We start from the raw sequence: 27,654 nt of genomic DNA on the forward strand, positions 1-27,654 counted from the left end.
ACGCCGCTGAAGCGACGCTCCCAAGTGCTTAGTACAGTGCTCTGCACACGGTAAGCACTCAATAAATACTACTGACGGATAATCAAGAGGGATGAGGCATTTTGAGACACTCAAAGCACTTTACAGATACTCTTCTCCTCTTTACTCGCCCAGATTAGCAACCTTAACAGATTTCTTTTTATTCTTAAAAATCTAATCACTATGACTGCTCCAAATATCTGACATTTTATTGTTAAAAAAGGAATTGATTCATTACAAATTAAGAGACTGAGAAAATAGTTAAACAGCAAGCTGTATTCAATCCCCAAAGGTCCCGGCTCACAGATTCTTAACTAACGCTAGGCCGTTTGCAAAAATGTATAACAATACCTTCCTTTCTGGGTGTTCTCACTCATGAGGATCCAAAAGAGGCAAGATGGCTTGATAAAGTCGCTGGACTACGGGTCTTCATTCATAATCCTGAGCTGTAAGTGTCTTCTCTTGAAACCCACTTCAATAAGATCCTATCTGAAAACCAGTTAATTTTTCTACTGTGCACAGTGAGGAATCCTGGAAAGCAAAGGAATTTAAGGCTGTGGAATGGAGCAAGAAATGAGACATGGAAATAAAGAATGGAGAGCGAGACCAATGTAATGGAAGATCACACTTTCTGGGTAAAATCCCAGGTAAAGGGGAGCCTTTCACGTCGTCCACTTAAAAACAAAAACAAACCACAACAACAACAAAAAACATGGCAAGTGAGAGGCTTGGGACTTAACAAGGAATAAGTTACCTCTGGCCTTAAGGGGCTTATAATTTAATGGGGACACCAGTGAGAAACTCCTAATTCAGAACTTTCAATTTAAAAAATGAGCGCCTGGCACATAGTACAAAAATGAGAGCAATTAGAAGAAGGCCTGGCACATAGTACAAAATGGGTAGTTCCAAGGCTTTGCACTGTCATCCAACCCCTTGATCCGTGGAATATATGCTTCGGCAGCATTGTTTTGATATTTTTTGAAGGCTTGCTTATACGTGCTCTGCTGGTCTATGTGGATGGGGCTTTATGTCCCAATAATGGGGGCGAGGGGGACTAGGAGACCAAAAACTGGCAACCTCTGTTCTAAGCAATGATTACAGTCTTTCCTATCTTCCTATCCCTCCAGCTCCATAAGTCTCTGGCGAGTTTCCATTGTAATCTCCTCCATGACTTCTGGCTTTAAGATGTCCTTGATCTGCAAAAACAGAAAAACTGTAAGGCCAAGTTGCACAGAGGAAAAACCTAGAGCCCCCGACCACAAAATGTGCAGGGCAAATACCTAGATACAGGGTCACTGCAACCAAAAGGCCTCAGATTTCAGCCCAGGCTAGTAAGCTTCTTTCTGCAAGCCCTGACCGGCATCAGTTTAATTCAGAGAGGCATTCTGGGGTGCCGACAACTACAAACGATTTCTGCATTCACGAAAATATATAACTGAAGTCAGGGGCAAAAAGTCTGAAGGCCGGAAGGCCTGGGAGTTATTTAAAATTAGATCTCCTACAGAACAGTGTGAAATCCACACGGCTGAGAAGGGTACTCAGTGCTGGAGAATATTATCGCACCATCTCACTCCATTGGACCGCCTGGAGAATGGACTTTACAACTTTTTGTGTTCATTCTACATATTCATATATCTCATCAGCAAATCCAGTCACAGTGCATAAACACGACTGAAGGAGTTTTAAGTCAAGGGCTGGAATCCCTAGATGTAACAGACACAAAATGGCTATCACCCCACCACGTACTCATGAAAGAGCAATGTAACCTAGAGGATAGAGCCATAGGCCTTGGGAGTCAGAAGGACCTGGGTTCTAATCCCGGCTCTGCCACTTTTCTGCTTGGCAAGTCACTTCACTTCTCTGCGCCTCAGTTATCTCATCTGCAGAATGGGGATTATGACTGTGAGCCCCATGTGGACACAGACTGCATCCAGCCTGATACCCCAGCAATTAGAAGAGGGCCTGGCACATAGTAAGCGCTTAACAACTATATAAAAAAAAAAGGAATAGCAAAGTAAAGCGGAGCAACTGATTTAAATACCTGATGGGGAAGAGACGCTTCATAACAGTAGAGGATACTTGTGTCATATAACATCACCTTCTGAGAAACCAGACACATGATGCAATTCCGCAGCCTGGATATCACCTCACGATCTGTCATGGAGATGGGCTGTAAGGGGAGGGAAGATAGAGAGATAAGGGGTGACAAGGGAATTAAGGGAGGGTGGGGGAGAGAGAGACAGAAAAAGAAAAAAAGAGATTAGTCAGGACAAAATCAGAGACTGCTATCAGGAAATGGAAAGCTCTCTAGGTGGATTCAAAACTATTCCTCACCCAAGACCCAAATCCATATGCTAAACTAGATCAATTATGTCAAAGAGATGGTGCCGGCGGAGAGAGGCAGGTTCTCAATAAGTGCTCTTAATGTTATGATGAGTAAAGATGATTTCGACTCATCTAATACCCAGAGAGTCTCTGGCTCCCTAAGACATCGCCTCCCCTGTTGATTCTGCTAATATGGAGATCAATTCAGTCTTTCCCGTACTGAGTGCGGTGTCCTGCCCATTAGCAGCTCCCAGTGGAAATTGGGCCTGCCGTTCACATCCTCCCGAGAGCACGTCTAGTTCTCTTTTGTCGTCGACAGGCTCCCTTCCCTCTCCCGCCGACACCGATGCTCACTGTCTCCTCACCTCCAGATTGGCGATAAAACCCCCCACCTCCTCTTCTTTTTGCTCAGATGTTGGATAGATCCAGATGAAGCCATTGTTGCCCAGAATTACCGAAGCGCCACAGGGCAAGTCGTGGAAGTGAGTCTTCTGCCGTTTCACCAAAGAAGGGGAAACCTGGGCCAGGACGCCCTGCCCAAGCTGAATAAAAAAAACATAAAATTAGGAGTCGCGGGGTGGCATAAGAGGGAAAGGGGGAGTATAAAAATCTTTTTCTATCATCACTATACAGCAAATTCCATTCCCTTTGGGATCTGTAGGGCTTGAATCATTCTAAATTCAAAGTCAGTATCATCATCATCATCATCATCATCAATCGTATTTATTGAGCGCTTACTATGTGCAGAGCACTGTACTAAGTGCTTGGGAAGTACAAATTGGCAACATATAGAGACAGTCCCTACCCAACAGTGGGCTCACAGTCTAAAAGGGGGAGACAGAGAACAAAACCAAACATACTAACAAAATAAAATAAATAGAATAGCTATGTACAAGTAAAATAAATAAATATATATATAATAAATAAATAGAGTAATAAATATGTACAAACATATATACATATATACAGGATCACTACGTAAAACACTATGTATCACTACGTAAAACACAGAGACTAGGAAAAAAGAAAGGCGGGGGGTGAGGGAGAGAGGGGATTTTTAGTTTTTCTTTAGTTTAAAAAGGATCAATAAAAATTGCTCCCGGAAGACTGAAACCCAAGAAGAGCCAAATGCTTTTTTTAGTGAAATCAGGTTCCATTTTGAAAACGTGAAAGGGTCACGCCAAATTCTGTCAGCGAAGATACTCTTTTCAGTTTTTCAAGCGCGCAGATCTCATTTCATTCTGAGGGAGCCTGTTTTTTTCTTCCCTGCTAAATCTATATCCCCTGAGCAGGAATAGCAATTGCACCGTGTTCATGAACTAAAACCAAAAGTGATTCTGACTTGATTATATAGCGACTAGAGTGGAACTTGTCCTTCATGGAGGATAAGGCAACATACCCCAGCATTTCCAAAGCCACCGGTCCAGGCGGATGCCAGTGAACAAACACCAACACTATTTTTTTAGATGGCATTTATTAAGCGCTTACTATGTGCAAAGCACTGCCCCACCTCTACGAGCCCAGCGGACAAGAGGTTGCTCAAGTCTTCTCACCACTTCCAGAAAAAGCTCTAAATTCTGAAGATTATTAATCCACCTTATTTGAGAGTTTACCGTGTGCAGAGCACTGTACTAAGCGTTTGGGAGAGTCCTACAACAGAACTGGTAGACACGTTCCCTGCGCACAATGAATTTACAGTCTAGAGGGGGAGACAGATATTATTATTAATAAATTACGACTAATTTATTACATATGGCTAAGGGTAGGGTGAACAAAGGGTGAAAATCCAGGGGTGATGGAGAAAGGAGTGGGAGAAGAGGAAGTGAGGGCTGTCGGAAAGCCTCTTGGAAGAGGTGCTTTTAATAAGGTTTTGAAGGTGGGAAAAGTGATCGTTGGTGAGATGTGAAAGGGGAGGGACTTCCAGGCCAGAGGCAGAAAAAGGGTGAGGGGTCAGTGGCAAGATAGATGAGATTGAGGTACAATAAGTAGACTGGCATTAGAGGAGTGAACTGTGTCGACTGGATTGTATCAGGAAATCAGAGAGGTAAGGTAGGAAGGGAAAAGGCGATTGTACACTTTAAAGCCAATAAGTAACAGTATTACTATTAGTACTACCACCGGCAAAGTGGATTCCCCCCCTTTTAGACTGTGAGCCCACTGTTGGGTAGGGACTCTCTCTATATGTTGCCAATTTGTACTTCCCAAGCACTTAGTACAGTGCTCTGCACATAGTAAGCGCTCAATAAATACGATTGATGATGATGATGATGATGATGATTAGAGTCAGGCCTTCTTCGCTCTCCGTCAAGCCCCTCGCTCTCTCCCTTTTTACCTCTCACCCACACCCAAAAACAAGCCACCAGAACTCAATAACCTGGAAGTGTTTTGTTTTTTATGGTTTGTTAAGCGCTTACTATGTGCCAGGAATTGTACTAAGCGCTGGGACAGATACAGGCTACTCAGGCTCACAGTCTTAATCCCCATTTTACAGGCGAGGCCCAGAGAAGTGACTAGCCCAAGGTCACCCAGCAGGCAAATGGCAGAGGTGGGTTTAGAACTCGGGTCCTAGGCTGAGTCCACTAAGGCATGATGCTTCTCTTCGGGGTGTGTACACATCCTCAAAATTTAAGGAGCCGTAATGTTGTACCGTACTCTCCCAAGCGCTTAGTGCGGTGCTCTGCACACAATCAGTACTCGATAAGTATGACTGAATGAATGAATACTAGTAATAATAATAATGATGACGACCAAAGAGACCTAGCAATAAAAGTTGAAGCCTCATTCCAAGGTGGATTTTTTTTAAAAAGTGCCAAAAACCCCTACTTACTTTGCCGTATTTCAGACTCCGAGTGTGCAGAGACACGGCGCCGTCAGAAAACACCGCCTGGACCTCAGCCTGTTAGAGCTGATGAAGGTAATAACGGATTGCGGACATCAATTCCTCCCACTCCCTCAACCCAGCCTTGTATTACCCCTCAAAGCCCTCCTCCAAACCCAGTACTCTTACTCTGCTTTTCCACATCCGGAATACCCACGGGCTTGGGTTTGCCTCCCAAATTTCTCTCCGATTTCTAATCCCCACCTTGTTCTAAATAGCACATTTTCCCAGCCCAAGAACAAACTAACTTCAACCATGAAACACATCCTCTACTCTGGCAGAGTGCACTGCGGTTATGCCCCGCAGTCACAAGAGCCACAAAACAAAACAGTACGTGAGCTGAATTAAATCGGAACTGAAAACACGAAGGCCTCCTGGGAGGTCGGAGCTACGACAATGTGAACACCCCAACTTGACAATTCACAAAAAACACAAGGATACACTGATCAGGTCCCCCTCCTGCAAGAAGTCCCTCATTGCAAGTTCATCCTCTGCTGATCTTCGTCTCTGATGTGCACAGGAAATGGAAGCCGATTAAAAATAAAATAAAAGAAAATCCCAGAGTAAACAAGCTTTCTTATTAGAGTACCTAACACCTTCCTCCAAAGTGCTCCATTAGTATTTTGTTATAATGTGTAGTATTTGTTTTTTTCCAACACGTTCTCTCCATACCTTTTTTTAACCTCACATCTCCTCTGTGAAGGACAGAGAACCAAGTACTACCATCCCATTTACAGATGAGGACACTAAGGCAGGAAGAATTAAGTGACTTGCCCAAGATCACCACAGGCCAGTGGCCCAGGTGGGTCTTCTTCTGCCACCTGACGCGGGCTCTTTCTTCTAGGCCATCCTGACTTTCAAAGAACCTTGAATTCACAAATTTTGGCTTAAATCACATAAAGGATGGGAATAGAAAGATTAACATTCATTCATTCATTCATTCAATCGTATTTATTGAGCGCTTACTGTGTGCAGAGCACTGGACTAAGCGCTTGGGAAGTCCAGGTTGGCAACATACAGAGCTGGTCCCTACCCAACAGTGGGCTCACAGTCTAGAACAGAAAGGACAAACTGAGAAAGAGAAGGAATAGTTTATGTTGAGAGAAAAAATTGTGTAAGAATTTTCAAACTGTTTCCAGGCCCTGGTTCCAGAAGGAGACATCTGATCCTGCCTCGTCGGTAACAACTCCACTCCCCCGTGACTCAAGTTTTCACCCCAAAGTATCTCAGCAAACAAATCACATTCAAATAATGGTATTAAACCGATGTAACAATAATTTCAAATTACACGTCCCACAGCCTACGTGGATTAGCCCACAGGTCTTTCATTCATTCGTTCATTCAATCGTATTTATTGAGCGCTAAAGTCTTCGGAGCTGTTGCAGTGAGCCATCAGAAGGAAATCCAGTCGGACACTGGTTTGTGGTTCTACTCACCAATTCTCCTCCCGGGAGATTCATGGAGGAGAGAAGTAAGACTGAGTCAAGCCTGGAATTGGTCTCCACCTTCCACCGCTTCTGCTGAACCTACCAGAAGAGAAACCCCCTGATTATGTACTCTGAAAGAACAAAAGCCTATACCTTAAATTAATCAAAAATAATAATTACACTCCAGATTCCTGCAAGAAACAAGGGGAACTAACAGCGTACATATATGGATATACACACACATATATATGTATATAATATATACAATATATAATTTATTTATGTATATTAATGTCTGCCTCCCCCTCTAGACTGTGAGCTCATTGTGGGCAGGGAACGTGTCTGCTGTACTGTACTTTCCCCAAGTGCTTAGTACAAAGCTTTGCAATCAATCAATCGTATTTATTGAGCGCTTACTATGTGCAGAGCACTGTACTAAGCGCTTGGGAAGTACAAGTTGGCAACATATAGAGACAGTCCCTACCCAACAGTGGGCTCACAGTCTAGAAGGGGGAGACAGAGAACAAAACAAAATGTATTAACAAAATAAAATAAACAGAATAGATATGGACAAGTAAAATAAATAAATACGTGCAAACATATATACAGGTGCATATGCGCACACAGTAAGCACTCGATAAATATGATTAAATGAAGCAACAAACATTGGCAAAGTAAACACCTGTTTTATGGGGATAAATGACATAAAACAGATATCTAATCACCCCCGTCCCTATTCTCTTTAAAACAAGTAACAGATCTAATGGGGAATTTAGCAGCCATTAGAAGACCAAGGAGCTTTTAATCAATCAATCAATCGTATTTATTGAGCACTTACTGTGTGCAGAGCACTGTACTAAGCACTTGGGAAGTACAAGTTGGCAATATATAGAGACGGTCCCTACCCAACAGTGGGCTCACAGTCTAGAAGGGGGAGACAGAGAACAAAACGGAACGTATTAACAAAATAAAATAAATAGAATAGATATGGACAAGTAAAATAAATACGTGCAAACATATATACAGGTGCATATGTGCACACAGTAAGCACTCGATAAATATGACTAAATGAAGGAACAAACATTGGCAAAGTAAACACCTGTTTTATGGGGATAAATGACATAAAACAGATATCTAATCACCCCCGTCCTTATTCTCTTTAAAACAAGTAACAGATCTAATGGGGAATTTAGCAGCCATTAGAAGACCAAGGAGCTTTTAATCAATCAATCCATCAATCGTATTTATTGAGCACTTACTGCGTGCAGAGCACTGTACTAAGCGCTTGGGAAGTACAAGTTGGCAACATATAGAGACGGTCCCTACCCAACAGTGGGCTCACAGTCTAAAAGGGGGAGACAGAGAACAAAACGAAACATACTAACAAAATAAAATAAATAGAATAGATATGTACAAGTAAAATAAATAAATAAATACGTGCAAACATATATACAGGTGCATATGTGCACACAGTAAGCACTCGATAAATATGATTAAATGAAGGAACAAACATTGGCAAAGTAAACACCTGTTATATGGGGATAAATGACATAAAACAGATATCTAATCACCCCCGTCCTTATTCTCTTTATAACAAGTACCAGATCTAATGGGGAATTTAGCAGGCATTAGAAGACCAAGGAGCTTTTAAAAACAACCTTATGAAAAGAAATCGCAAGATCCAGGACTATCCCGAACTTTACCTCTGTAATTCTTCCCACCACGATATCTCCAACTTCACCATTGTATCTGGAAAAGATATATATATTTAAAAAAAAATTAACTACGGTTAACTTCACTAGAAATACCACTTGGGGAGGAGGAATCAAGGTAGCCAGGTCAGATCCGGTCCCTGTCTGACACGGGGCTCCCAGTTTTAAGTACTGAATCCCCATTTTACAGTGGAGAAAGTTAGGTGACTTGCCCAGGGTCACCCGGCGGGCAAATGGCAGAGGTACGTTTAGAGCCCAGATCCTCTGATTCCTAGGACCGTGCTTTAAGCCACCTTTTCATTCATTCATTCATTCATTCAATCGCATTTATTGAGCGCTTACTGTACTAAGTGCTTGGGAAGTCCAAGTTGGCAACATCTAGAGACGGTCCCCACCCACCAGTGGGCTCACAGTCTAGAAGGGGGAGACAGACAACAGGACAGAACATATTAACAAAATAAAACAATTAGAATAAATATGTACAGATAAAATAGAGTAATAGATACGTACAAACATATATACAGGTGCTGTATTTATTACTCTATTTATTGATTTATTTTACTTGGGCATATCTATTCTATTTATTTTATTTTGTTAGTATGTTTGGTTTTGTTCTCTGTCTCCCCCTTTTAGACTGTGAGCCCACTGGTGGGTATGTGTTGCCAACTTGTACTTCCCAAACGCTTAGTACAGTGCTCTGCACACAGTAAGCGCTCAATAAATTCGATTGATGATGATGATGCCGATGGCAGAGGTGGGTTTGGAGCCCAGGTCACAAAGTCCCACCAGCACAGGGGACAGCGGGCCACTGGCAAGGCCACCGGAGAGGAGCGGACTTACCAGCTGCCTTCTGTGGCATCGTTCTTCGGGCCCGCCCCGTGCCCCCGGGGTGCCCCAGGAGCTTTGGGCAACTGTGCCATCTCCCCCAGGATCCTCTGTCGCCCAGGGAGACGGCTCCGTCACAGGGACTACCACTTTTGGGGGGCAACTCCATGACCTTCTCATGGCACCACTTCGAGGTTATTTGCCCGTTGGGGGCTCCGCAAAGACCCCCTTGGGAATGAGCGGGGGCGATTTTTGGAGGAAAAAGGTAGTCGGCGAATTCAAGCTATCACAACCTGGGAGCAGCATCCCCGACCCACGTCCCACTGAGCGCTCCCTCTCTCTTCTAGATCGCCCGCTAGCCCAAGAGAAGCAGTGTGGCTCAGTGGAAAGAGCACGGGCTTTGGAGTCAGTGTGGTCGTGGGCTCATATCCCGGTTCTGCCAATTGTCAGCTGTGTGACCTTGGGCAAGTCACTTAACTTCCCTGGGCCTCAGTTCCCTCATCTGTCAAATGGGGGTTGACTGTGAGCCCACCGTGGGACAACCTGATCACCTTGTAACCCCCCCAGCGCTTAGAACAGTGCTTTGCACATAGTAAGCGCTTAATAAATGCCATTATTAAAAAAAAAAAAAGAGGTGGCCCACACCCATTAAAACCACCTTTTTCTTTGAGGAAGTTGAGGAACCTGTTCCCCGCAGAACCTCCATTATAACCAGCCCCTTAAATAAATTTTCTTCTAGGAGCACTCCAGCTTTAAATTCAAGATACTTGGCAAGAGGTATAAAATTAAAGTCGATTTTAACTTGAGTCGGGCAAATGCAGTATTTTGCTTAAGGTTAATCCCTTATAATTTACATTTTATATACAGAGTTCTTACCGAAGAGGTGCACTAATTAACAGTAGTTAAATACTCCTTTCCCAGAGAATAAAGATACAGCAAACTGGAATAAGAGATCACCAACTACAACCATCACTCTCCAGAAGTCTTATATTCAGTCCTTGTCTAATTTCCCCCCCTGGCCATTTCCTTCCATCTTAGTTACTATTTAGGTTATTAGAAGCAGCGTGGCTCAGTGGAAAGAGCTCGGGCTTTGGAGTCAGAGGTCATGGGTTCAAATCCCGGCTCCACCAACTGCCGGCTGTGTGACTCTGGGCAAGTCACTTAATCAATCGAATTTACTGAGCGCTTACTGTGTGCAGAGCACTGTACTAAGCGCTTGGGAAGTACAGGTTGGCAACATAGAGAGACGGTCCCTGCTCACAGTCTAGAACTCAACTTCTCTGTGCCTCAGTTTACCTCATCTGTAAAATGGGGATTAAAATTGTGAGCCCCCCCGGGGGGACAACCTGATCACCTTGTAACCTCCCCAGCGCTTAGAACAGTGCTTTGCACATAGTAAGCGCTTAACAAATACCAACATTATTATTATTATTACAAGGAAAAAAAATAAGAATTTAATCTCAACCCAATCCCTCAAGTTCTCCCAACTTTTAGGGCCCATACTGATTACCATTAGCTGATTCAATCACCTCTGCCTCTGTTCTGGTCCTCACACAGCATTTTCCACTGGTTCACTCACCTTGTCTTCAAAGCTTTCACACAGATCAGTTTGTTTACTCTCTCCACACAGCCCATCACAGAGGCGATGAGCTTCTCATTTTCCATGTAGGTCCCATGACCTCTGTCAAAACAATCACACGCATTAACCACCGGGCATCATAATTTGTGGGGGCTATACCGCCTATCTAGCTCTCTCCAGGGCGTTGAGAAAGAACATTTAAGAGGACACTGCCATGTCTCCGCACTGCTCAATTCAGCTGGATCCGAGCTATCCTTTATTTTTTTTTAAATGGTGTTTGTTAAGCACTTACTATAATAATAATGACATTTATTAAGTGCTTGCTATGCGCAAAGCATGAGTCAAGCACTCTCAAATGATAAGGCAGAATCAAGGTAACCAGGTCAGAGACAGGCCCTGTCTCAAACGGGGCTCCCAGTTTTAAGTACTGAATCCCCATTTTACAGTGGAGAAAGTTAGGTGACTTGCCCAAGGTCACCCGGCAGGCAAATGGCAGAGGTACGTTTAGAGCCCAGATCCTCTGATTCCTAGGGCCGTGCTCTAAGCCACCTTTTCATCATCATCATCAATCGTATTTATTGAGCGCTTACTATGTGCAGAGCACTGTACTAAGCGCTTGGGAAGTACAAATTGGCAACACATAGAGACAGTCCCTACCCAACAGTGGGCTCACAGTCTAAAAGGGGGACACAGAGAACAAAACCAAACATTTTCATTCATTCATTCATTCATTCAATCGTATTTATTGAGCAATTACTGTACCAAGTGCTTGGGAAGTCCAAGTTGGCAACACCTAGAGACAGTCCCTACCCACCAGTGGGCTCACAGTCTAGAAGGGGGAGACAGACAACAAACCAAAACATATTAACAAAATAAAATAATGAGAATAAATATGTACAAATAAAATAAAGAGTAATAGATACGTACAAACATATATACAGGTGCTGTGGGGAGGGGAAGGAGGTAAGGCGGGGGTGCTATGAAGAAGGTTCGCATTAGCAGAGCTGAGAAACAGCTTCTCTTACTGGAAACAGTTTGGGACTGGGAGTCAGGAGACCTGGGTTTTACCTGTCTAGTTGTTTTGTTGTCTGTCTCAATCAATCAATCGTATTTATTGAACGCTTACTGTGTGCAGAGCACTGTACTAAGCGCTTGGGAAGTCCAAGTTGGCAACATATAGAGACAGTCCCTACCCAACAGTGGGCTCACAGTCTAAAAGGGGGAGACGGAGAACAAAACCAAACATACTAACAAAATAAAATAGTCTCCCCCTTTTGACTGTCAGCCCGTTGCTGGGTAGGGATTGTCTGTATCTGTTGCCGAATTATACTTTCCAAGCGCTTAGTACAGTGCTCTGCACACAGTAAGTGCTCAATAAATATGAACGAATGAACGCCACTCCTCAGGTTGCCTACCGTATGACAGAGGGCAAGACGCAATTTCTGTGTGCCAACCTTTCCTGATCTGTAAAAATGAGGATAAAATATCTGTTCGTCCTCCCGCTCTGCCTGTGAGTCCTCGTGGGGCACAGGTGTTACATATTGTATCTACCCCAGCATTGCCCAGATCATTCATTCATTCAATCGTATTTATTGAGCACTTACTGTGTGCAGAGCACTGGACTAAGCGCTTGGGAAGTCCAAGTTGGCAACATATAGAGACGGTCCCTACCCAACAGTGGGCTCACAGTCTAAAAGGGGGGAGACGGAGAACAAAACCAAACATACTAGCAAAATAAAATAAATAGAATAGATATGAGATGATGATGATGGAATTTGTTAAGCGCTTACTATGTGCAAAGCACCGTTCTAAGCGCTGGGGCAGATACAGGGGGACCAGGTTGCCCCACAGGGGGATCATATTTCTTAAATATTGTATCTACCCCAGCACTGAGTAGAAGAGTTTGGCACATCAGACACAAATATGATAACCAGGTAGACATCAGGCTGTACTTTTTTTGTTGTTGGATTACGAGAAGGCATGCTGCGTGTTCCTTTTTTTGTCGGTACCAACTTGTACTTCCCAAGCGCTTAGTACAGTGCTCTGCACACAGTAAGCACTCAATAAATACGATTGAATGAATGGTGAGACAGGTTATATACAGTGTCAGAGGTCCCAGCAACTAAACACCTCAACAAATTCCAGTACAATAAAACCCATTGTTGGGTAGGGACCGTCTCTATATCAATCAATCAAGCGTATTTATTGAGCGCTTACTGTGTGCAGAGCACTGTACTAAGCGCTTGGGAAGTACAAGTTGGCAACGTATAGAGACGGTCCCTACCCAACAGTGGGTTCACAGTCTAAAAGGGGGAGACAGAGAACAAAACCAAACATACTAACAAAATAAAATAAATAGAATAGATATGTATGTTGCTAACTTGTGCTTCCCAAGTGCTTAGTCCAGTGCTCTGCACACAGTAGGTGCTCAATAAATACGATTCATTCATCCATTCATTCAATCGTATTTATTGAGCGCTTACTGTGTGCAGAGCACTGGACTTAACCGCTTGGGAAGTCCAAGTTGGCAACATATGGAGACGGTCCCTACCCAACAGTGGGCTCAGTCTAGAAGGGGGAGACAGACAACAAAACATATTAACAAAATAAAATAAGTAGAATAAATATGTACAAGTAAAATAAATAGAGTAAATAAATAAGAGTAATAGAACGATTGAATGAATGAATGAAAACAGAGTGGGGGGAACAAAAAAAAAAAAGGAGATGAGCACACGAAGCCAGGTAGAAGAAAAGTCTGGCTGCAAATAAGCAGACCATGAAGGATGGGAGAGGTGCAACCCGCTCCTTTGGAGAGGGAGGGAGTCTACTGTTTTATCGGACTCTCCAAGCGCTTAGTACAGTGCTTTGCACACAGTAAGCACTCAATAAATACTGAGTGAATGAAAGGCGGTAGGCCAACCCCACGCAGGAAGGGTAGGGAATGAACCGCTAAGAAGCAGCGTGGCCGAGTCCAAAGAGCCAGGCCTAGGGGTCCGAGGACCTGGGTTCTAATCCCGCCTCTGCCAACTGCTTTGTGACTTGGGGCAAATGACAACATCTCTGTTCTCCATCCCCCACCCGCGCCTTACCTCCTTCCCTTCCCCACAGCACCTGTATATATGTATGTATGTTTGTACCTATTTATTACTCTATTTATTTCACTTGTACCTATCTATTCTATTTATTTTATTTTGTTAACATGTTTTGTTTCGTTGTCTGTCTCCCCCTTCTAGACTGTGAGCCCACTGTTGGGTAGGGACCCTCTCTAGATGTTGCCAACTTGGACTTCCCAAGCGCTTAGTCCAGCGCTCTGCACACAGGAAGCGCTCAATAAATACGACTGATTGATTGATTCATATCTATAATTGAATGAATGAAATGCCATCATTATTGTTATTAAGCGCTTAATACATAAGCAGATATTTATTACTCTATTTATTTATTTATTTTACTTGTACATTTCTATCCTACTTATTTTATTTTGTTGGTATGTTTGGTTTTGTTCTCCGTCTCCCCCTTTTAGACTGTGAGCCCACTGTTGGGTAGGGACTGTCTCTACGTGATGCCAATTTGTACTTCCCAAGCGCTTAGTACAGTGCTCTGCACAGAGTAAGCGCTCAATAAATACGATTGATTGATTGATTGATTGATTAATAAAGGCCATTATTATTATCATTATTATTAAACTCGTCGTGTATCGAACTTGTATCGATCCCAGCGCTTAGGACGACGTTTGGCAGATTGTGGGCGCTGACTAGACAGCGTTTGTGAGGAGGCTAAGCACAAGATGGGTGATGCCAAGGGCAAACCGGAAGTGACGCTGCAGGTAGGCCAAGGCGGGTGGCCAGGCCTCAGGGGGCCTCCAACCCCCGCAGGCCCGGCCCCTCCCCGCAGTCCCCTCCACTCCCCCGCCTCACCTCATGAAGCCGGGGTCCGTGGTGATCGTATCCCCCGGCACCACCAAGTGCCTCTGGCCGTCGCCATCCACGTGGTCGCTGAAAGGCTTGCGGGCCTTGGGGAGGCGCATCTCCACCGCCATCTTGGCACCAGCCAACGCTGGGCCGCCCTCGCTCTTTGAAGATGCCGGCGTGGGTGGGTGGGGCGCCTACGTCGTCTCCTGGCAACCGGGGGGGCGTGGCTTCGGACTGCGCACGCGCCCGCCACCTCCGTGCGGGGCGTCTGCGTCGTCTCGAGGCAACCGCCTGGGGGCGTGGCCTCCGCCAGTTTAGCGTCAGACTGCGCACGCGCCGCGGCTGCTCTTAAACTGCGTCGTCTCCAAGCAACCGCCGGGGGGCGTGGCCTACGCCAGTTTAGCGTCAAACTGCGCACGCGCCGCGGATGCTCTTAAACTGTCGGCGTGCGGGTCGTCTCCTGGCAACCACCTGGGGGGCGTGGCCACCGCCAGTTTAGCGTCAGACTGCGCACGCGCCACGGTCGGTCTTCCATAGCCGGCGTGCGGGGCGTCTGCGTCGTCTCCAGGCAACCGCCTGGGAGCGTGGCCTCCGCCAGTTTAGCATCAGACTGCGCATGCGCCAGGGTCGCTCTTAAACTGCCGGCGTGCGGGGCGTCTGCGTCGTCTCCTGGCAACCGTAGGGGGCGTGACCACCGCCAGTTTAGCGTCAGACTGCGCACGCGCCGCGGCTGCTCTTAAACTGTCGGCGTGGGGGGCGTCTGCGTCGTCTCCTGGCAACCGCCTGGGGGCGTGGCCTCCGCCAGTTTGGCGTCAGACGGCGCACGCGCCACAGTCGCTTTTCAATAGACGGCGTGCGGGACGTCTGCGACGTCTCCGGGCAACCGCCGGGGGGCGTGGCCTCCGCTAGTTTAGCGCCAGGCTGCGCACGCGCCGAGGCTGCTCTTAAGCTGCGTCGTCTCCAGGCAACCATAGGGGGCGTGGCCTCCGCCAGTTTAGCGTCAAACTGCGCACGCGCTGCGACTGCTCTTAAACCGTCGGCGTGCGGGGCGTCTGCGTCGTCTCCAGGCAACCGCCGGGGGGGCGTGGCCACCGCCAGTTTAGCGTCAGACTGCGCACGCGCCACGGTCGCTCTTCAATAGCCGACGTGCGGGGCGTCTGCGTCGTCTCCAGGCAACCGCCTGGGGCCGTGGCCTCCGCCAGTTTAGCGTCAAACTGCGCACGCGCCGCGGCTGCTCTTAAACTGTCGGCGTGCGGGGCGCCTGTGTCGTCTCCTGGCAATAGCCGGGGGGGCGTGGCCACCGCCATCATCATCATCAATCGTATTTATTGAGCTCTTACTGTGCGCAGAGCACTGTACTAAGCGCTTGGGAAGTACAATTTGGGAACATATAGAGACAGTCCCTACCCAATAGTGGGTAGCGTCGGTTTACTGCCAGTTTAGCGTCAGACTGCGCACGCGCCACGGTCGCTCTTCAATAGCCGGTGTGCGGGACGTCTGCGTCGTCTCCTGGCAACCGCCTGGGGGGCGTGGCCACCGCCAGTTTAGCGTCAGACTGCGCACGCGCCCCGGTCGCTCTTCACTAACCGGCGTGCGGGGCGTCTGCGTCGTCTCCTGGCAACCGCCTGGGGCGTGGCCTCCGCCACTTTAGCGTCAGACTGCGCACGTGCCCCGGTCGCCCTTAAACAGTCTGCGTCATCTCCAGGCAACCGCCGGGGGGCGTGGCCTCCGCTAGCTTAGCGTCAGACTGCGCACGCGCCGAGGCTGCTCTTAAACTGCGTCGTCTCCAGGCAACCATAGGGGGCGTGGCCTCCGCCAGTTGAGCATCAGACTGCGCACGCGCCACGGTCGCTCTTCTATAGCCGGCGTGCGGGGCGTCTGCGTCGTCTCCAGGCAACCGCCTAGGGGGGCGTGGCCTCCCCCAGTGTAGCGTCAAACTGCGCACGCGCCGCGGCTGCTCTTAAACTGTCTGCGTCGTCTCCAGGCAACCATAGGGGGCGTGGCCTCCGCCAGTTGAGCATCAGACTGCGCACGCGCCACGGTCGCTCTTCTATAGCCGGCGTGCGGGGCGTCTGCGTCGTCTCCAGGCAACCGCCTAGGGGGGCGTGGCCTCCGCCAGTGTAGCGTCAAACTACGCACGCGCCGCGGCTGCTCTTAAACTGTCTGCGTCGTCTCCAGGCAACCGCCAGGGGGGCGTGGCCACCGCCAGCTTAGCGTCAGACTGCGCACGCGCCGCGGCTGCTCTTAAACTGTCGGCGTGCGGGGCGTCTGCGTCGTCTCCTGGCAACCGCTTGGGGGCGTGGCCACCGCCAGTTTAGCGTCAGACTGCGCACGCGCCACAGTCGCTCTTCAATAGACGGCGTGCGGGGCTTCTGCGTCGTCTCCTGGCAACCATAGGGGGCGTGGCCTCCGCCAGTTTAAAGTCAGACTAAGCACGCGCCCCGGCTGCTCTTAAATGCCGGCGTGCGTCATTTATTCATTCATATTTATTAAGCGTTTACTGTGTGCAGAGCACTGTACTAAGCTCTTGGGAAGTACAAGTTGGGAGCATATAGAGACGGTCCCTACCCAACCGTGGGCTCACAGTCTAGAAGGGGGGAGACAGACAACAAAACATATTAACAAAATAAAATAAACAGAATAAATATGTACAAATAAAATAAATAAATAAATAGAGTAATAAATATGTACAAACATATACATATATACAGGTGCTGTGGGGAGGGGAAGGAGGAAAGGCGGGGTGGTCTACGTCGTCTCCTGGCAACCTCCGGGGGGCGTGGCCTCCGCCAGCTTAGCGTCAGACTGCGCACGCGCCACGGCTGCTCTTAAACCGCCGGCGAGCGGGGCGTCTGCGTCGTTTCCAGGCAACCGCCTGGGGGGCGTGGCCTCCGCCAGCTAGCGTCAGACTGCGCAGGCGCCACGGTCGCTGTTAAATTGCCGGCATGCGAGGCGTCTGCGTCGTCTCCTGGCAACCGCACGGGGCGTGGCCTCCGCCAGTTAGCGTCAGACTGCGCACGCGCCCCGGTCGCTGTTAAATTGCCGGCATGCGAGGCGTCTGCGTCGTCTCCTGGCAACCGCCTAGGGGGCGTGGCCTCCGCCAGCTTAGCGTCACATTGCGCACGCGCCACGGTCGCCCTCAAAGCGACGGCGGGCGTGGCGTCTACGTCGTCTCCTAGCAACCGCCGGGGGCGTGGCCTCCGACATCCATTCATTCAAGTCAATCAGGGATAGTCTGGTGCCATTCATTTCATTCATTCAATCGTATTTATTGAGCGCTTACTGTGTACCGAGCACTGTACTAAGCGCTTGGGAAGTCCAAGTTGGCAACATAGAGAGACGGTCCCTACCCAACAGTGGGCTCACAGTCTAGAAGGGGGAGACACACAACAAAGCAGAACAAGTAGACAGGTGTCAATACCATCAGAATAAATAGAATTATAGCTATAGACACATCATTAATAAAATAGAGGAATAATAATAACGGCATTTGTTAAGCGCTTACTATGTGCCAAGCACTGTTCTAAGCGCTGGGGGGGGAATACAAGGTAATTGGGTTGTCCCACGTGGGGCTCACAGTCTTAATAGTAACAATAGTAATAATGATGTCATTTATTAAGCGCTTACTATGTGCAAAGCACTGTTCTAAGCGCTGGGGAGGTTACAAGGTGATCAGGTGAATCACCTGGTCTCTTACCCCATTTTATAATAATAATAATAATAATGGTATTTGTTAAGCTCTTACTATGTGCCAAGCACTGTTCTAAGTACTGGGGGGATACAAGGTAAACAGGTTGTCCCAGGTGGGGCTCACAGTCTTCATCCCCATTTTACGGATGAGGGAACTGAGGCTCAGAGAATATAATTATAATAGTAATAATAATGGCATTTATTAAGCGCTTACTAATAAATTCTATGTATTACAATGTCAAGCACTGTTGTAAGCGCTTTCATTGGCTTACTATGTGCCAAGCACTGTTGTAAGCGCTTTCATTGCCTTACTAATGTGCCAAGCACTGTTCTAAGCGCTGGGGAAGTTACAAGGTGATCAGGTTGTCCCCTGGAGGGGCTCACATTCTTAATCTCCATTTTACAGATGAGGTCACTGAGGCACGGAGAAGCTAAGTGACTTGCCCAAAGTCACACAGCTGACACTTGGCGGAGCCGGGATTTGAACCCATGAGAAGTTAAGTGACTTGCCCAAGGTCACACGGCAGACATGTGGGGGAGTCGGAATTAGAACCCATCATCAATCATCATCAATCATATTTATTGAGCGCTTACTGTGTGCAGAGCACTGTACTAAGCGCTTGGGAAGTACAAATTGGCAACATATAGAGACGGTCCCTACCCAACAGTGGGCTCACAGTCTAAAAGGGGGAGACAGAGAACAAAACCAAACACACTAACAAAATAAAATAAATAGAATAGATATGCACAAATCATCATCATCATCAATCGTATTTATTGAGCGCTTACTGTGCGCAGAGCACTGTACTAAGCGCTTGGGAAGTACAAATTGGCAACATATAGAGACGGTCCCTACCCAACAGTGGGCTCACAGTCTAAAAGGGGGAGACAGAGAACAAAACCAAACATACTAACAAAATAAAATAAATAGAATAGATATGTGCAAGTAAAATAAATAAATTAATAAATAGAGTAATAAATATGTACAAACATATATACATATACACAGGCCATGACCCATGACCGCTGACTCTCATACCTGGGCTCTTTCCAATCAATCAATCAATCAATCGTATTTATTGAGCGCTTACTGTGTGCAGAGCACTGTACTAAGCGCTTGGGAAGTACAAGTTGGCGAGCCACACTGTTTCTCTGTAATAAATATGTACAACTATAGACCAGTGTTGTGGGGAGGAGAAGGGGGGAGGGTAGAGGGAGGGAAGGGAGGAGGAGGAGGAGGAGAGGAAGAAGGCCGGGGCTCAGCCTGGGAAGACCTCCTAACTCTCCCATCTTCTCCGAGGGACTCAGAGTGGCTTCGGAGTCCTCCAAGTGGAGCGACCATGTTGAGTGTGGTCATTCATTCATTCAATCATTCATTCAATCGTATTTATTGAGCGCTTACTGTGTGCAGAGCACTGTACTAAGCGCTTGGGAAGTACAAGTTGGTCACTTAGGCAGTGAGGAGGTATTGGCCTGTTATCATCATTCATCCATTCATTCGATTTTATTGAGCGCTTACTGTGTCGAGCCATCTATTAAATCAATCGATAGCACTGAGCATCTTCCGTGTGCAGAACACTAGGCTAGGCCTTGCGAGACTACAATAAACTTAGTAAACGTGATCCTCGAGGTAGAGAAGCAGCGTGGCTCAGTGGAAAAGAGCATGGGCTTTTGGAGTCAGAGGTCGTGGGTTCAAATCCCGGCTCCGCCACTTGTCAGCTGTGTGACTTTGGGCAAGTCACTTCACTTCTCTGGGCCTCAGTTACCTCATCTGTAAAATGGGGATTAAGACTGTGAGCCCCACGTGGGACAACCTGGTCATCTTGTAACCTCCCCAGCGCTTAGAACAGTGCTTTGCACATAGTAAGCGCTTAATAAATGCCATCATTATTATTTATATGTTGCCAACTTGGACTTCCCAAGCGCTTAGTCCAGTGCTCTGCACACAGTAAGCGCTCAATAAATACGATTGAATGAATGAATGAATATAGAGACGGTCCCTACCCATTTATTTATTTACCTTATTAATTTATGTTAAAGTCCGTCACCCCCTCTAGGCTAATATGTTTTGTTTTGTTGTCTGTCTCCCCCTTATAGACCGTGAGCCCGCTGTTGGGTAGGGACCATCTCTAGATGTGGCCACTTTGGACTTCCCAAGCGCTTAGTCCAGTGCTCTGCACTCAGTAAGCGCTCAATAAATACGATTGAATGAATGAATGAATGAATACAGAGACGGTCCCTACCCATTTATTTATTTATCTTATTAATTTATATTAAAGTCCGTCACCCCCTCTAAGCTGTTAATATGTTTTGATTTGTTGTCTGTCTCCCCCTTATAGACAGTGAGCCCGCTGTTGGGTAGGGACCGTCTCTAGATGTGGCCAACTTGGACTTACCAAGCGCTTAGTCCAGTGCTCTGCACACAGTAAGCGCTCAATAAATACGACTGAATGAATGCGCGTAAGCTCGTTGTGGCCTTGTCATTGTTCCAGTGTAGTCTCCCAAGCACTTAGTACAGTGCTTTGCATGCAGTAAGCATTCAATAAATATGCAGAGAAGCAGCGTGGCTCAGTGGAAAGAGCCAGGGCGTTGGAGTCAGTGGTCATGGGTTCAAATCCTGGCTCCGCCAATTGTCAGCTGGGTGACTTTGGTCAAGTCACTTCACTTCTCTGGGCCTCAGTGACCTCATCTGGAAAATGGGGATTGACTGTGAGCCCCCCGTGGGACCCCTTGATTACCTTGTATCTACCCCAGCGCTCAGAACAGTGCTTTGCACATAGTAAGCGCTTAATAAATGCCATTATTATTATTATTATTGAATGCACGAATGACTGATGGGGGTGGGGGGGAGTATACATACGGGTAGAGCACGGGCCTGGGAACCAGAAGGACCTGGGTTCTAATTCCGGCTCCTCCGCCTGTCTGCTGAGTGGAAAAGTCAAGTTTAGCTGCAGATAGCACAATAAATTGCTTTTCTCTCCCTCTGAGCCAGTAGAAGGGTGAGATTTGCCATCAGATGGCAGCAATGCCGCGCTGACCGCTGAGCCCAAAGGGATTCATCATCCTGCTCTAAGAGCCCTGCTGAACTGAAACCTGAGGTTCAAAAGTCCAGCTAGAAAGTCCTTAATAATAATAATAATAATAATAATAATAGCATGTATTAAGCGCTTACTAGGTGCAAAGCACTGTTCTAAGCGCTGGGGAGGTTAACAAGGTGATCAGGTTGTCCCACGGGGGGCTCACAGTCTTCATCCTCATTATTATTATTATTATTATTATTATTGTTATTATTATTATTATTATGGTATTTGTTAAGCACTTACTAGCTGCAGAGCACTGTTCTAAGCTCTGGGGAGGTTAACAAGGTGATCAGGTTGTCCCACGGGGGGCTCACAGTCTTCATCCCCATCATTATTATTATTATTATGGTATTTGTTAAGCGCTTACTATGTGCAAAGCACTGTTCTAAGCGCTGGGGAGGTTAACAAGGTGATCAGGTTGTCCCACGGGGGGCTCACAGTCTTCATCCCCATTATTATAATTATTATTATTATTATTATTGTATTTGTTAATAAAATAAATAGAATAATTAATATGTACATATATGCACAAGTGCTGTGGGGCGGGGAGGGGGGTAGATCAGAGGGAGGGAGTCGGGGCGATGGGGAGGGGAGGAGGAGCAGAAGAAAAGGGGGGCTCAGTCTGGGTAGGCCTCCTGGAGGAGGTGAGCTTTCAGTAGGGCTTTGACGGGGGGGAAGCGTGCTAGTTAACAAATACCATTATTATTCCCCTCTCCAGAAGACTAATCGTCTGCCCTTCTGAATACAAATTTGGACTCTGTATAATTGGGCCTGGTTTGAGGCAATCTGAGTGAGAGTTCGGGAACGGCGTATTGGGCCCTGGCAAAATAAGTGAGAACACGAAGAAGAGGGAACATTCCGGCATTGAAGAATGCCTTCCTAAGGTGAAGTGGGCTTCTGCCTCCCCCTTCATTGATTTCTTTGGAGTGAGAGTTACAGGGAAATTGTAAAATTTACGACTCTAGACAACACTGGCTGACAGTCAACTCCTAGGCTGGCTTGTTTGAGACGTACAAGGCTGTGGGTTTTCAAATTCAACAGCAAAATGCTGACTAGAAGCATAATTCATCATCATCATCAATCGTATTTATTGAGCGCTTACTATGTGCAGAGCACTGTACTAAGCGCTTGGGAAGTACAAATTGGCAACATATAGAGACAGTCCCTACCCAACAGTGGGCTCACAGTCTAAAAGGGGGAGACAGCATTAGTTAAGTGCTTGCTATGTGCCAAGCCCAGTACTATAAGCTCCGGGTTATACAACAATCAGTGGTATTTACTGAGTGCTTACGGTGTGCAGAGCACTGTACTAAGTGCTTGGGAGAGTACAACATAACAGAGTTGCTAGACACAGTCCCTGACCATAATGAGTTTACAGTCTAAAGGCGGAGACAGGCATTGTTATAAACAAATTTACTATTTATATAAACAAGCACATAAACAAATAAATATAATAAAACAAGATAATCAGCCCACTCACAGTCCCTGTCCTACATGGGGCTCACAGGTTGAGTTAGGTGGAGAAGAGGGATCGAACCCCCATTTTACAGATGAGCTCAACGAGGCCCAGAAGAGTTAAGCTACTTGTCCAAGGTTACACGGCAAGCCAGTTGTGGAGCCGAGATTCAAACCTAGGTCCTCTTCCTCTAGTCCGAGCTGCTTCTAATCATCCATAACATCACCGGGGGATCCTTCCCGAAACTCCGGCCATACCTCCCGCCCCAGCACAGTTCCAGAGTTGGAAACTGCCTTTATCATCATCATCAATCGTATTTATTGAGCGCTTACTTTGTGCAGAGCACTGTACTAAGCGCTTGGGAAGTACAAATTGGCAACATATAGAGACGGTCCCTACCCAACAGTGGGCTCACAGTCTAAAAGGGGGAGACAGAGAACAAAACCAAACATACTAACAAAATAAAATAAATAGAATAGATATGCACAAATAAAATAAATAAATAAATAGAGTAAAAAATAAATAAATAAATAGAGTAAAAAATAGAGTAAAAAATAATGCCTAGAAAGTTGGAGGTTTTCAGAAGGAATGACCTGTCGTGATCAATCAATCGTATTTATTGAGATCTTACCGCATGCAGAGGATTATACTAAGCACTTGGGAGAGCTTAGTATAGAACTAAGTGCTTTACACATAGTAAGCGCTTAATAAATGCCATTATTATTATTATTATTATTATATAGCAGTGTTGGAAGACACAGTTCCCTGCCCACAAAAAATCTTACAGTCTAGAGGAGGAGAAAAAGATTAAAATAAACTGCAGAAACTTACCTGCAAGTCAGTTAACTTCTCTGTGCCTCAGTTCCCTCATCTGTAAAATGGGGATTAAGATCGTGAGCCCCACGTGGGACAGGGACTGTGTCCAACCTGATTAACTTGCATCTACCCCAGAGCTTAGAAGACTGTCTGGCACATAGCAAGCGCTTAACAAGTATCATAATCATTATTATTATTACATAAGTGCTGAAGGCCTGAGGGGAGGGTGACTAACGGGTACAAATCCAAATCCAAAGAATCTAAAATTCTTTTAGACTGTGAGCCCACTGTTGGGTAGGGACTGTCTCTATATGTTGCCAACTTGTACTTCCCAAGCGCTTAGTACAGTGCTCTGCACACAGTAAGCGCTCAATAAATATGATTGATGATGAAATCCATGTGTAAGGAAGATGCAGAAGGGAAAAGGAACGGGGGAAATGAGGGCTTAGTCAAGGAAGACATTTTGGAACTTCGCTCTCAGGAAACTCACACTTAAAGCCTCTAGACTGTAAATTTGTTGTGAGCAGGGAATGTGTCAGTTATACTGTTATATTTTGTACTCTCCCAAGCACTTAGTAAAGTGCTCCGTATACAGTAAGAGCTCAGTCCTTGTGAGCCCGCTGTTGGGTAGGGACCGTCTCTATATGTTGCCAACTTGTACTTCCCAAGCACTTAGAACAGTGCTCTGCACACAATAAGCGCTCAAAAAATGTGATTGAATGAATGAACGAGTGAATAAATACGATTGACTGTCTGTCGGAGACTGATTGAAGAGAGGTACGTCTTCTGCTCTATCCCCAACTTCCAACTTGGGTACGGCTGCCGAATGCTATAGTGCACTAGAGGTCATCCTTATCAAGCGCTTAGTACAGTGCTCTGCACACAGTAAGCGCTCAATAAATATGACAGTGAATGAATGGAGAGCTAACCCCCTCTTATGAAGCCCCCTATATCATGGGCTGTGACTCCGCTTTTGCCTAGGGTCCCCTAAGAAACGTTGACAGTTACTTTAGCACCTGGGCTTGTGCAGTGTTAAATCATCAATCGTATTTATTGAGCGCTTACTATGTGCAGAGCACTGTACTAAGCGCTTGGGAAGTACAAATTGGCAACATATAGAGACAGTCCCTACCCAACAGTGGGCTCACAGTCTAAAAATGTCAACACATTCCAAGTCGAGGTGGACAGGGAGTGGGATAGAGGGAGAAAGAGGAATTCCAGGCTTCAAAAAAGAGGGCATTCACAAAATTAAGGAAGGCATGTGGTTGTGAGCGGGATATAATCTTCTTAATGCCTGCAAGTCATTTCAGAACTCGGAATGGCGAGTGTGATTACTTGTGTTCCTGCGTCCTTGAGCTTAGGTGAGCCCACCGTACTACAGGTACTAGCCACATCCTCTTCTCTGCCCTTGAGGAGCTGGCCTCAATCAATCAATGGTATTTATTGGGTGCTTACTATGTGAAGAGCGCTGTATTAAGCATTTGGGAAGCTCTGCAGAGGCTAGAGAGGAAGCAGCTGATCTCCCCCAAACCTGAGAGGCAGAGCCAGAAATTCTAACTACCAGAGGCTAGCAAGGCCCAGCGGAGGCAATTAGTGAGCTGTTTCAAGTGTAGCTCTTTGGTTTTTCATTTCCTTCTTGAAAATACTGATAGTGGGGTCATCTTTAGCATCTCCACAGAGTTTCACACGTTGAGGAAAACCTGGTCCGTATTTAAGCAGAGACTCCTGTCCTGCCTGTAGATCAGTCAATCAATCAGTGGTATTTATTGAGCACTTAATGTGTGCAGAGCACTGTACTGAGAGCTTGGATTAACAGCATGACCTAGTGGAAATAATAATAATAATAATAATAATAATAATAATAATAATAATAATAATGGTATTTGTTCAGCACTTCCTATGTGCCAAGCAGTGTTCTAAGTACTGGGGTAGATAGAGAGAGGGTAATCAGGTTGTCCCACAAGGGGCTCACACTTTTAATCCCCATTTTGCAGATGAGGTAACAATCACAGAGAAGTTCTTCTAGACTGTGAGCCCACTGTTGGGTAGGGACCGTTTCTGTATGTTGCCAACTTGTACTTCCCAAGCGCTTAGTCCAGTGCTCTGCACACAGTAAGCGCTCAGTAAATACGATTGAATGAATTCGGGAGAGTACAATACAACAGAGTTGACATGGGAGAGGTGTCCTTTTCCCCTCCTCATAGGGGCTGTAATCTCCAGCAACACAGAAGTGATCCCGCTGGAGGGTTAGGGCTGGGAAACAAAACCAGGCTCGCACATCCAGCCGTCTCTGAGACTGGGGTTTGACATCGCCTCACGTAGCGTTTCTCTCAGTGCCAAAGCCGAGGGAACAGATGGAGTCTTCGGTAAGGAATGACAGATGAGCCTCAGACTTCAGGGTAGAGAATCTGCTCAGAAGAATGAATTATGGAGCTAGCGGCTCTCCTAAAACACATCACACTCTCTCCTCCCTGCCATTCCGAGATGTTGGGATGCAATGGGAGAGTAGTGGTCTTCACCCCCATTAGGAAACTTCAGCTGGAACTAGAACCCAGAACCCCCGAGGCATCTTCCCCCTGGCCCACTAGCAGGGCTAAACTGAGGGAAATGGAGATGGATGAGCTTCCCCTCAAGAATAGAATCAGTTATACAATGCTCTCCACATGGTAAGCGCTCAATAAATGCAGTTGATTGATTATTAAACATGAATTGATTGATTGCAATAGCCCTCTCCTTCTCAAGGGCACCGAATCAATCAATCAATCAATCAATCAATCATATTTATTGAGCACTTACTGTGTGCAGAGCACTGTATTAAGCGCTTGGGAAGTACAAATTGGCAACCTATAGAGACAGTCCCTACCCAACAGTGGGCTCACAGTCTAAAAGGGGGAGACAGAGAACAAAAACAAATGGCAGCAAACCCTGTGACTCCCAGGCCCCTACCCTGTCCCCATGCAGCAGACAAACGGCAGCAAACCTTGTGACTCCCAGGCCCCTACCCTGTCATCATCAATCCTATTTATTGAGCGCTTACTATGTGCAGAGCACTGTACTAAGCGCTTGGGAAGTACAAATTGGCAACATAGAGAGACAGTCCCTACCCAACAGTGGGCTCACAGTCTAAAAGGGGGAGACAGAGAACAAAACCATAATGGCAGCAAACCTTGTGACTCCCAGGCCCCTACCCTGTCATCATCAATCGTATTTATTGAGCGCTTACTATGTGCTGAGCACTGTACTAAGCGCTTGGGAAGTACAAATTGGCAACATATAGAGACAGTCCCTACCCAACAGTGGGCTCACAGTCTAAAAGGGGGAGACAGAGAACACAACCAAATGGCAGCAAACCTTGTGACTCCCAGGCCCCTACCCTGTCCCCACGCAGCAGACAAACGGCAGCAAACCTTGTGACTCCCAGGCCCCTACCCTGTCATCATCAATCGTATTTGAGCGCTTACTATGTGCAGAGCACTGTACTAAGCGCTTGGGAAGTACAAATTGGCAACATATAGAGACAGTCCCTACCCACCAGTGGGCTCACAGTCTAAAAGGGGGAGACAGAGAACAAAACCAAATGGCAGCAAACCTTGTGACTCCCAGGCCCCTACCCTGTCCCCATGCAGCAGACAAACGGCAGCAAACCTTGTGACTCCCAGGCCCCTACCCTGTCATCATCAATCGTATTTATTGAGCGCTTACTATGTGCAGAGCACTGTACTAAGCGCTTGGGAAGTACAAATTGGCAACATATAGAGACAGTCCCTACCCAACAGTGGGCTCACAGTCTAAAAGGGGGAGACAGAGAACAAAACCAAATGGCAGCAAACCTTGTGACTCCCAGGCCCCTACCCTGTCCGTACACAGCAGACAAACGGCAGCAAACCGTGTGACTCCCAGGCCCCTACCCTGTCATCAATCGTATTTATTGAGCGCC

At 46.5% G+C, this 27,654-nt stretch overlaps 1 protein-coding gene across 3 annotated transcripts; it reads right to left on the bottom strand.

Annotated features, from left to right (window-relative positions):
* Nucleotides 1-206: 206 nt before the first annotated feature.
* EXOSC2 (exosome component 2) lies at nucleotides 207-14,954 on the bottom strand. Of its 3 annotated transcripts, XM_038745585.1 has the most exons (10): nucleotides 14,682-14,946; nucleotides 10,765-10,866; nucleotides 8,352-8,397; nucleotides 6,658-6,747; nucleotides 5,663-5,728; nucleotides 5,171-5,239; nucleotides 2,709-2,885; nucleotides 2,060-2,188; nucleotides 1,096-1,214; nucleotides 207-549 (listed from the first exon to the last, which is right to left on the bottom strand). In XM_038745585.1, the coding sequence occupies exons 1-9, from the start codon at nucleotides 14,801-14,803 to the stop codon at nucleotides 1,134-1,136; spliced, it is 882 nt and encodes a 293-aa protein (XP_038601513.1). In that variant the 5' UTR covers nucleotides 14,804-14,946; the 3' UTR covers nucleotides 207-549; nucleotides 1,096-1,133. The 3 variants fall into 3 exon arrangements, with proteins under 3 accessions (XP_038601513.1, XP_038601514.1, XP_038601515.1); XM_038745586.1 differs by having other exon boundaries at nucleotides 207-1,214; nucleotides 2,799-2,885; nucleotides 14,682-14,951; XM_038745587.1 differs by lacking the exon at nucleotides 10,765-10,866 and having other exon boundaries at nucleotides 207-1,214; nucleotides 14,682-14,954.
* Nucleotides 14,955-27,654: the final 12,700 nt, after the last annotated feature.

Source organism: Tachyglossus aculeatus, chromosome 4 (genome assembly GCF_015852505.1).
Source record: "Tachyglossus aculeatus isolate mTacAcu1 chromosome 4, mTacAcu1.pri, whole genome shotgun sequence".
Lineage (NCBI taxonomy): Eukaryota > Metazoa > Chordata > Mammalia > Monotremata > Tachyglossidae > Tachyglossus > Tachyglossus aculeatus.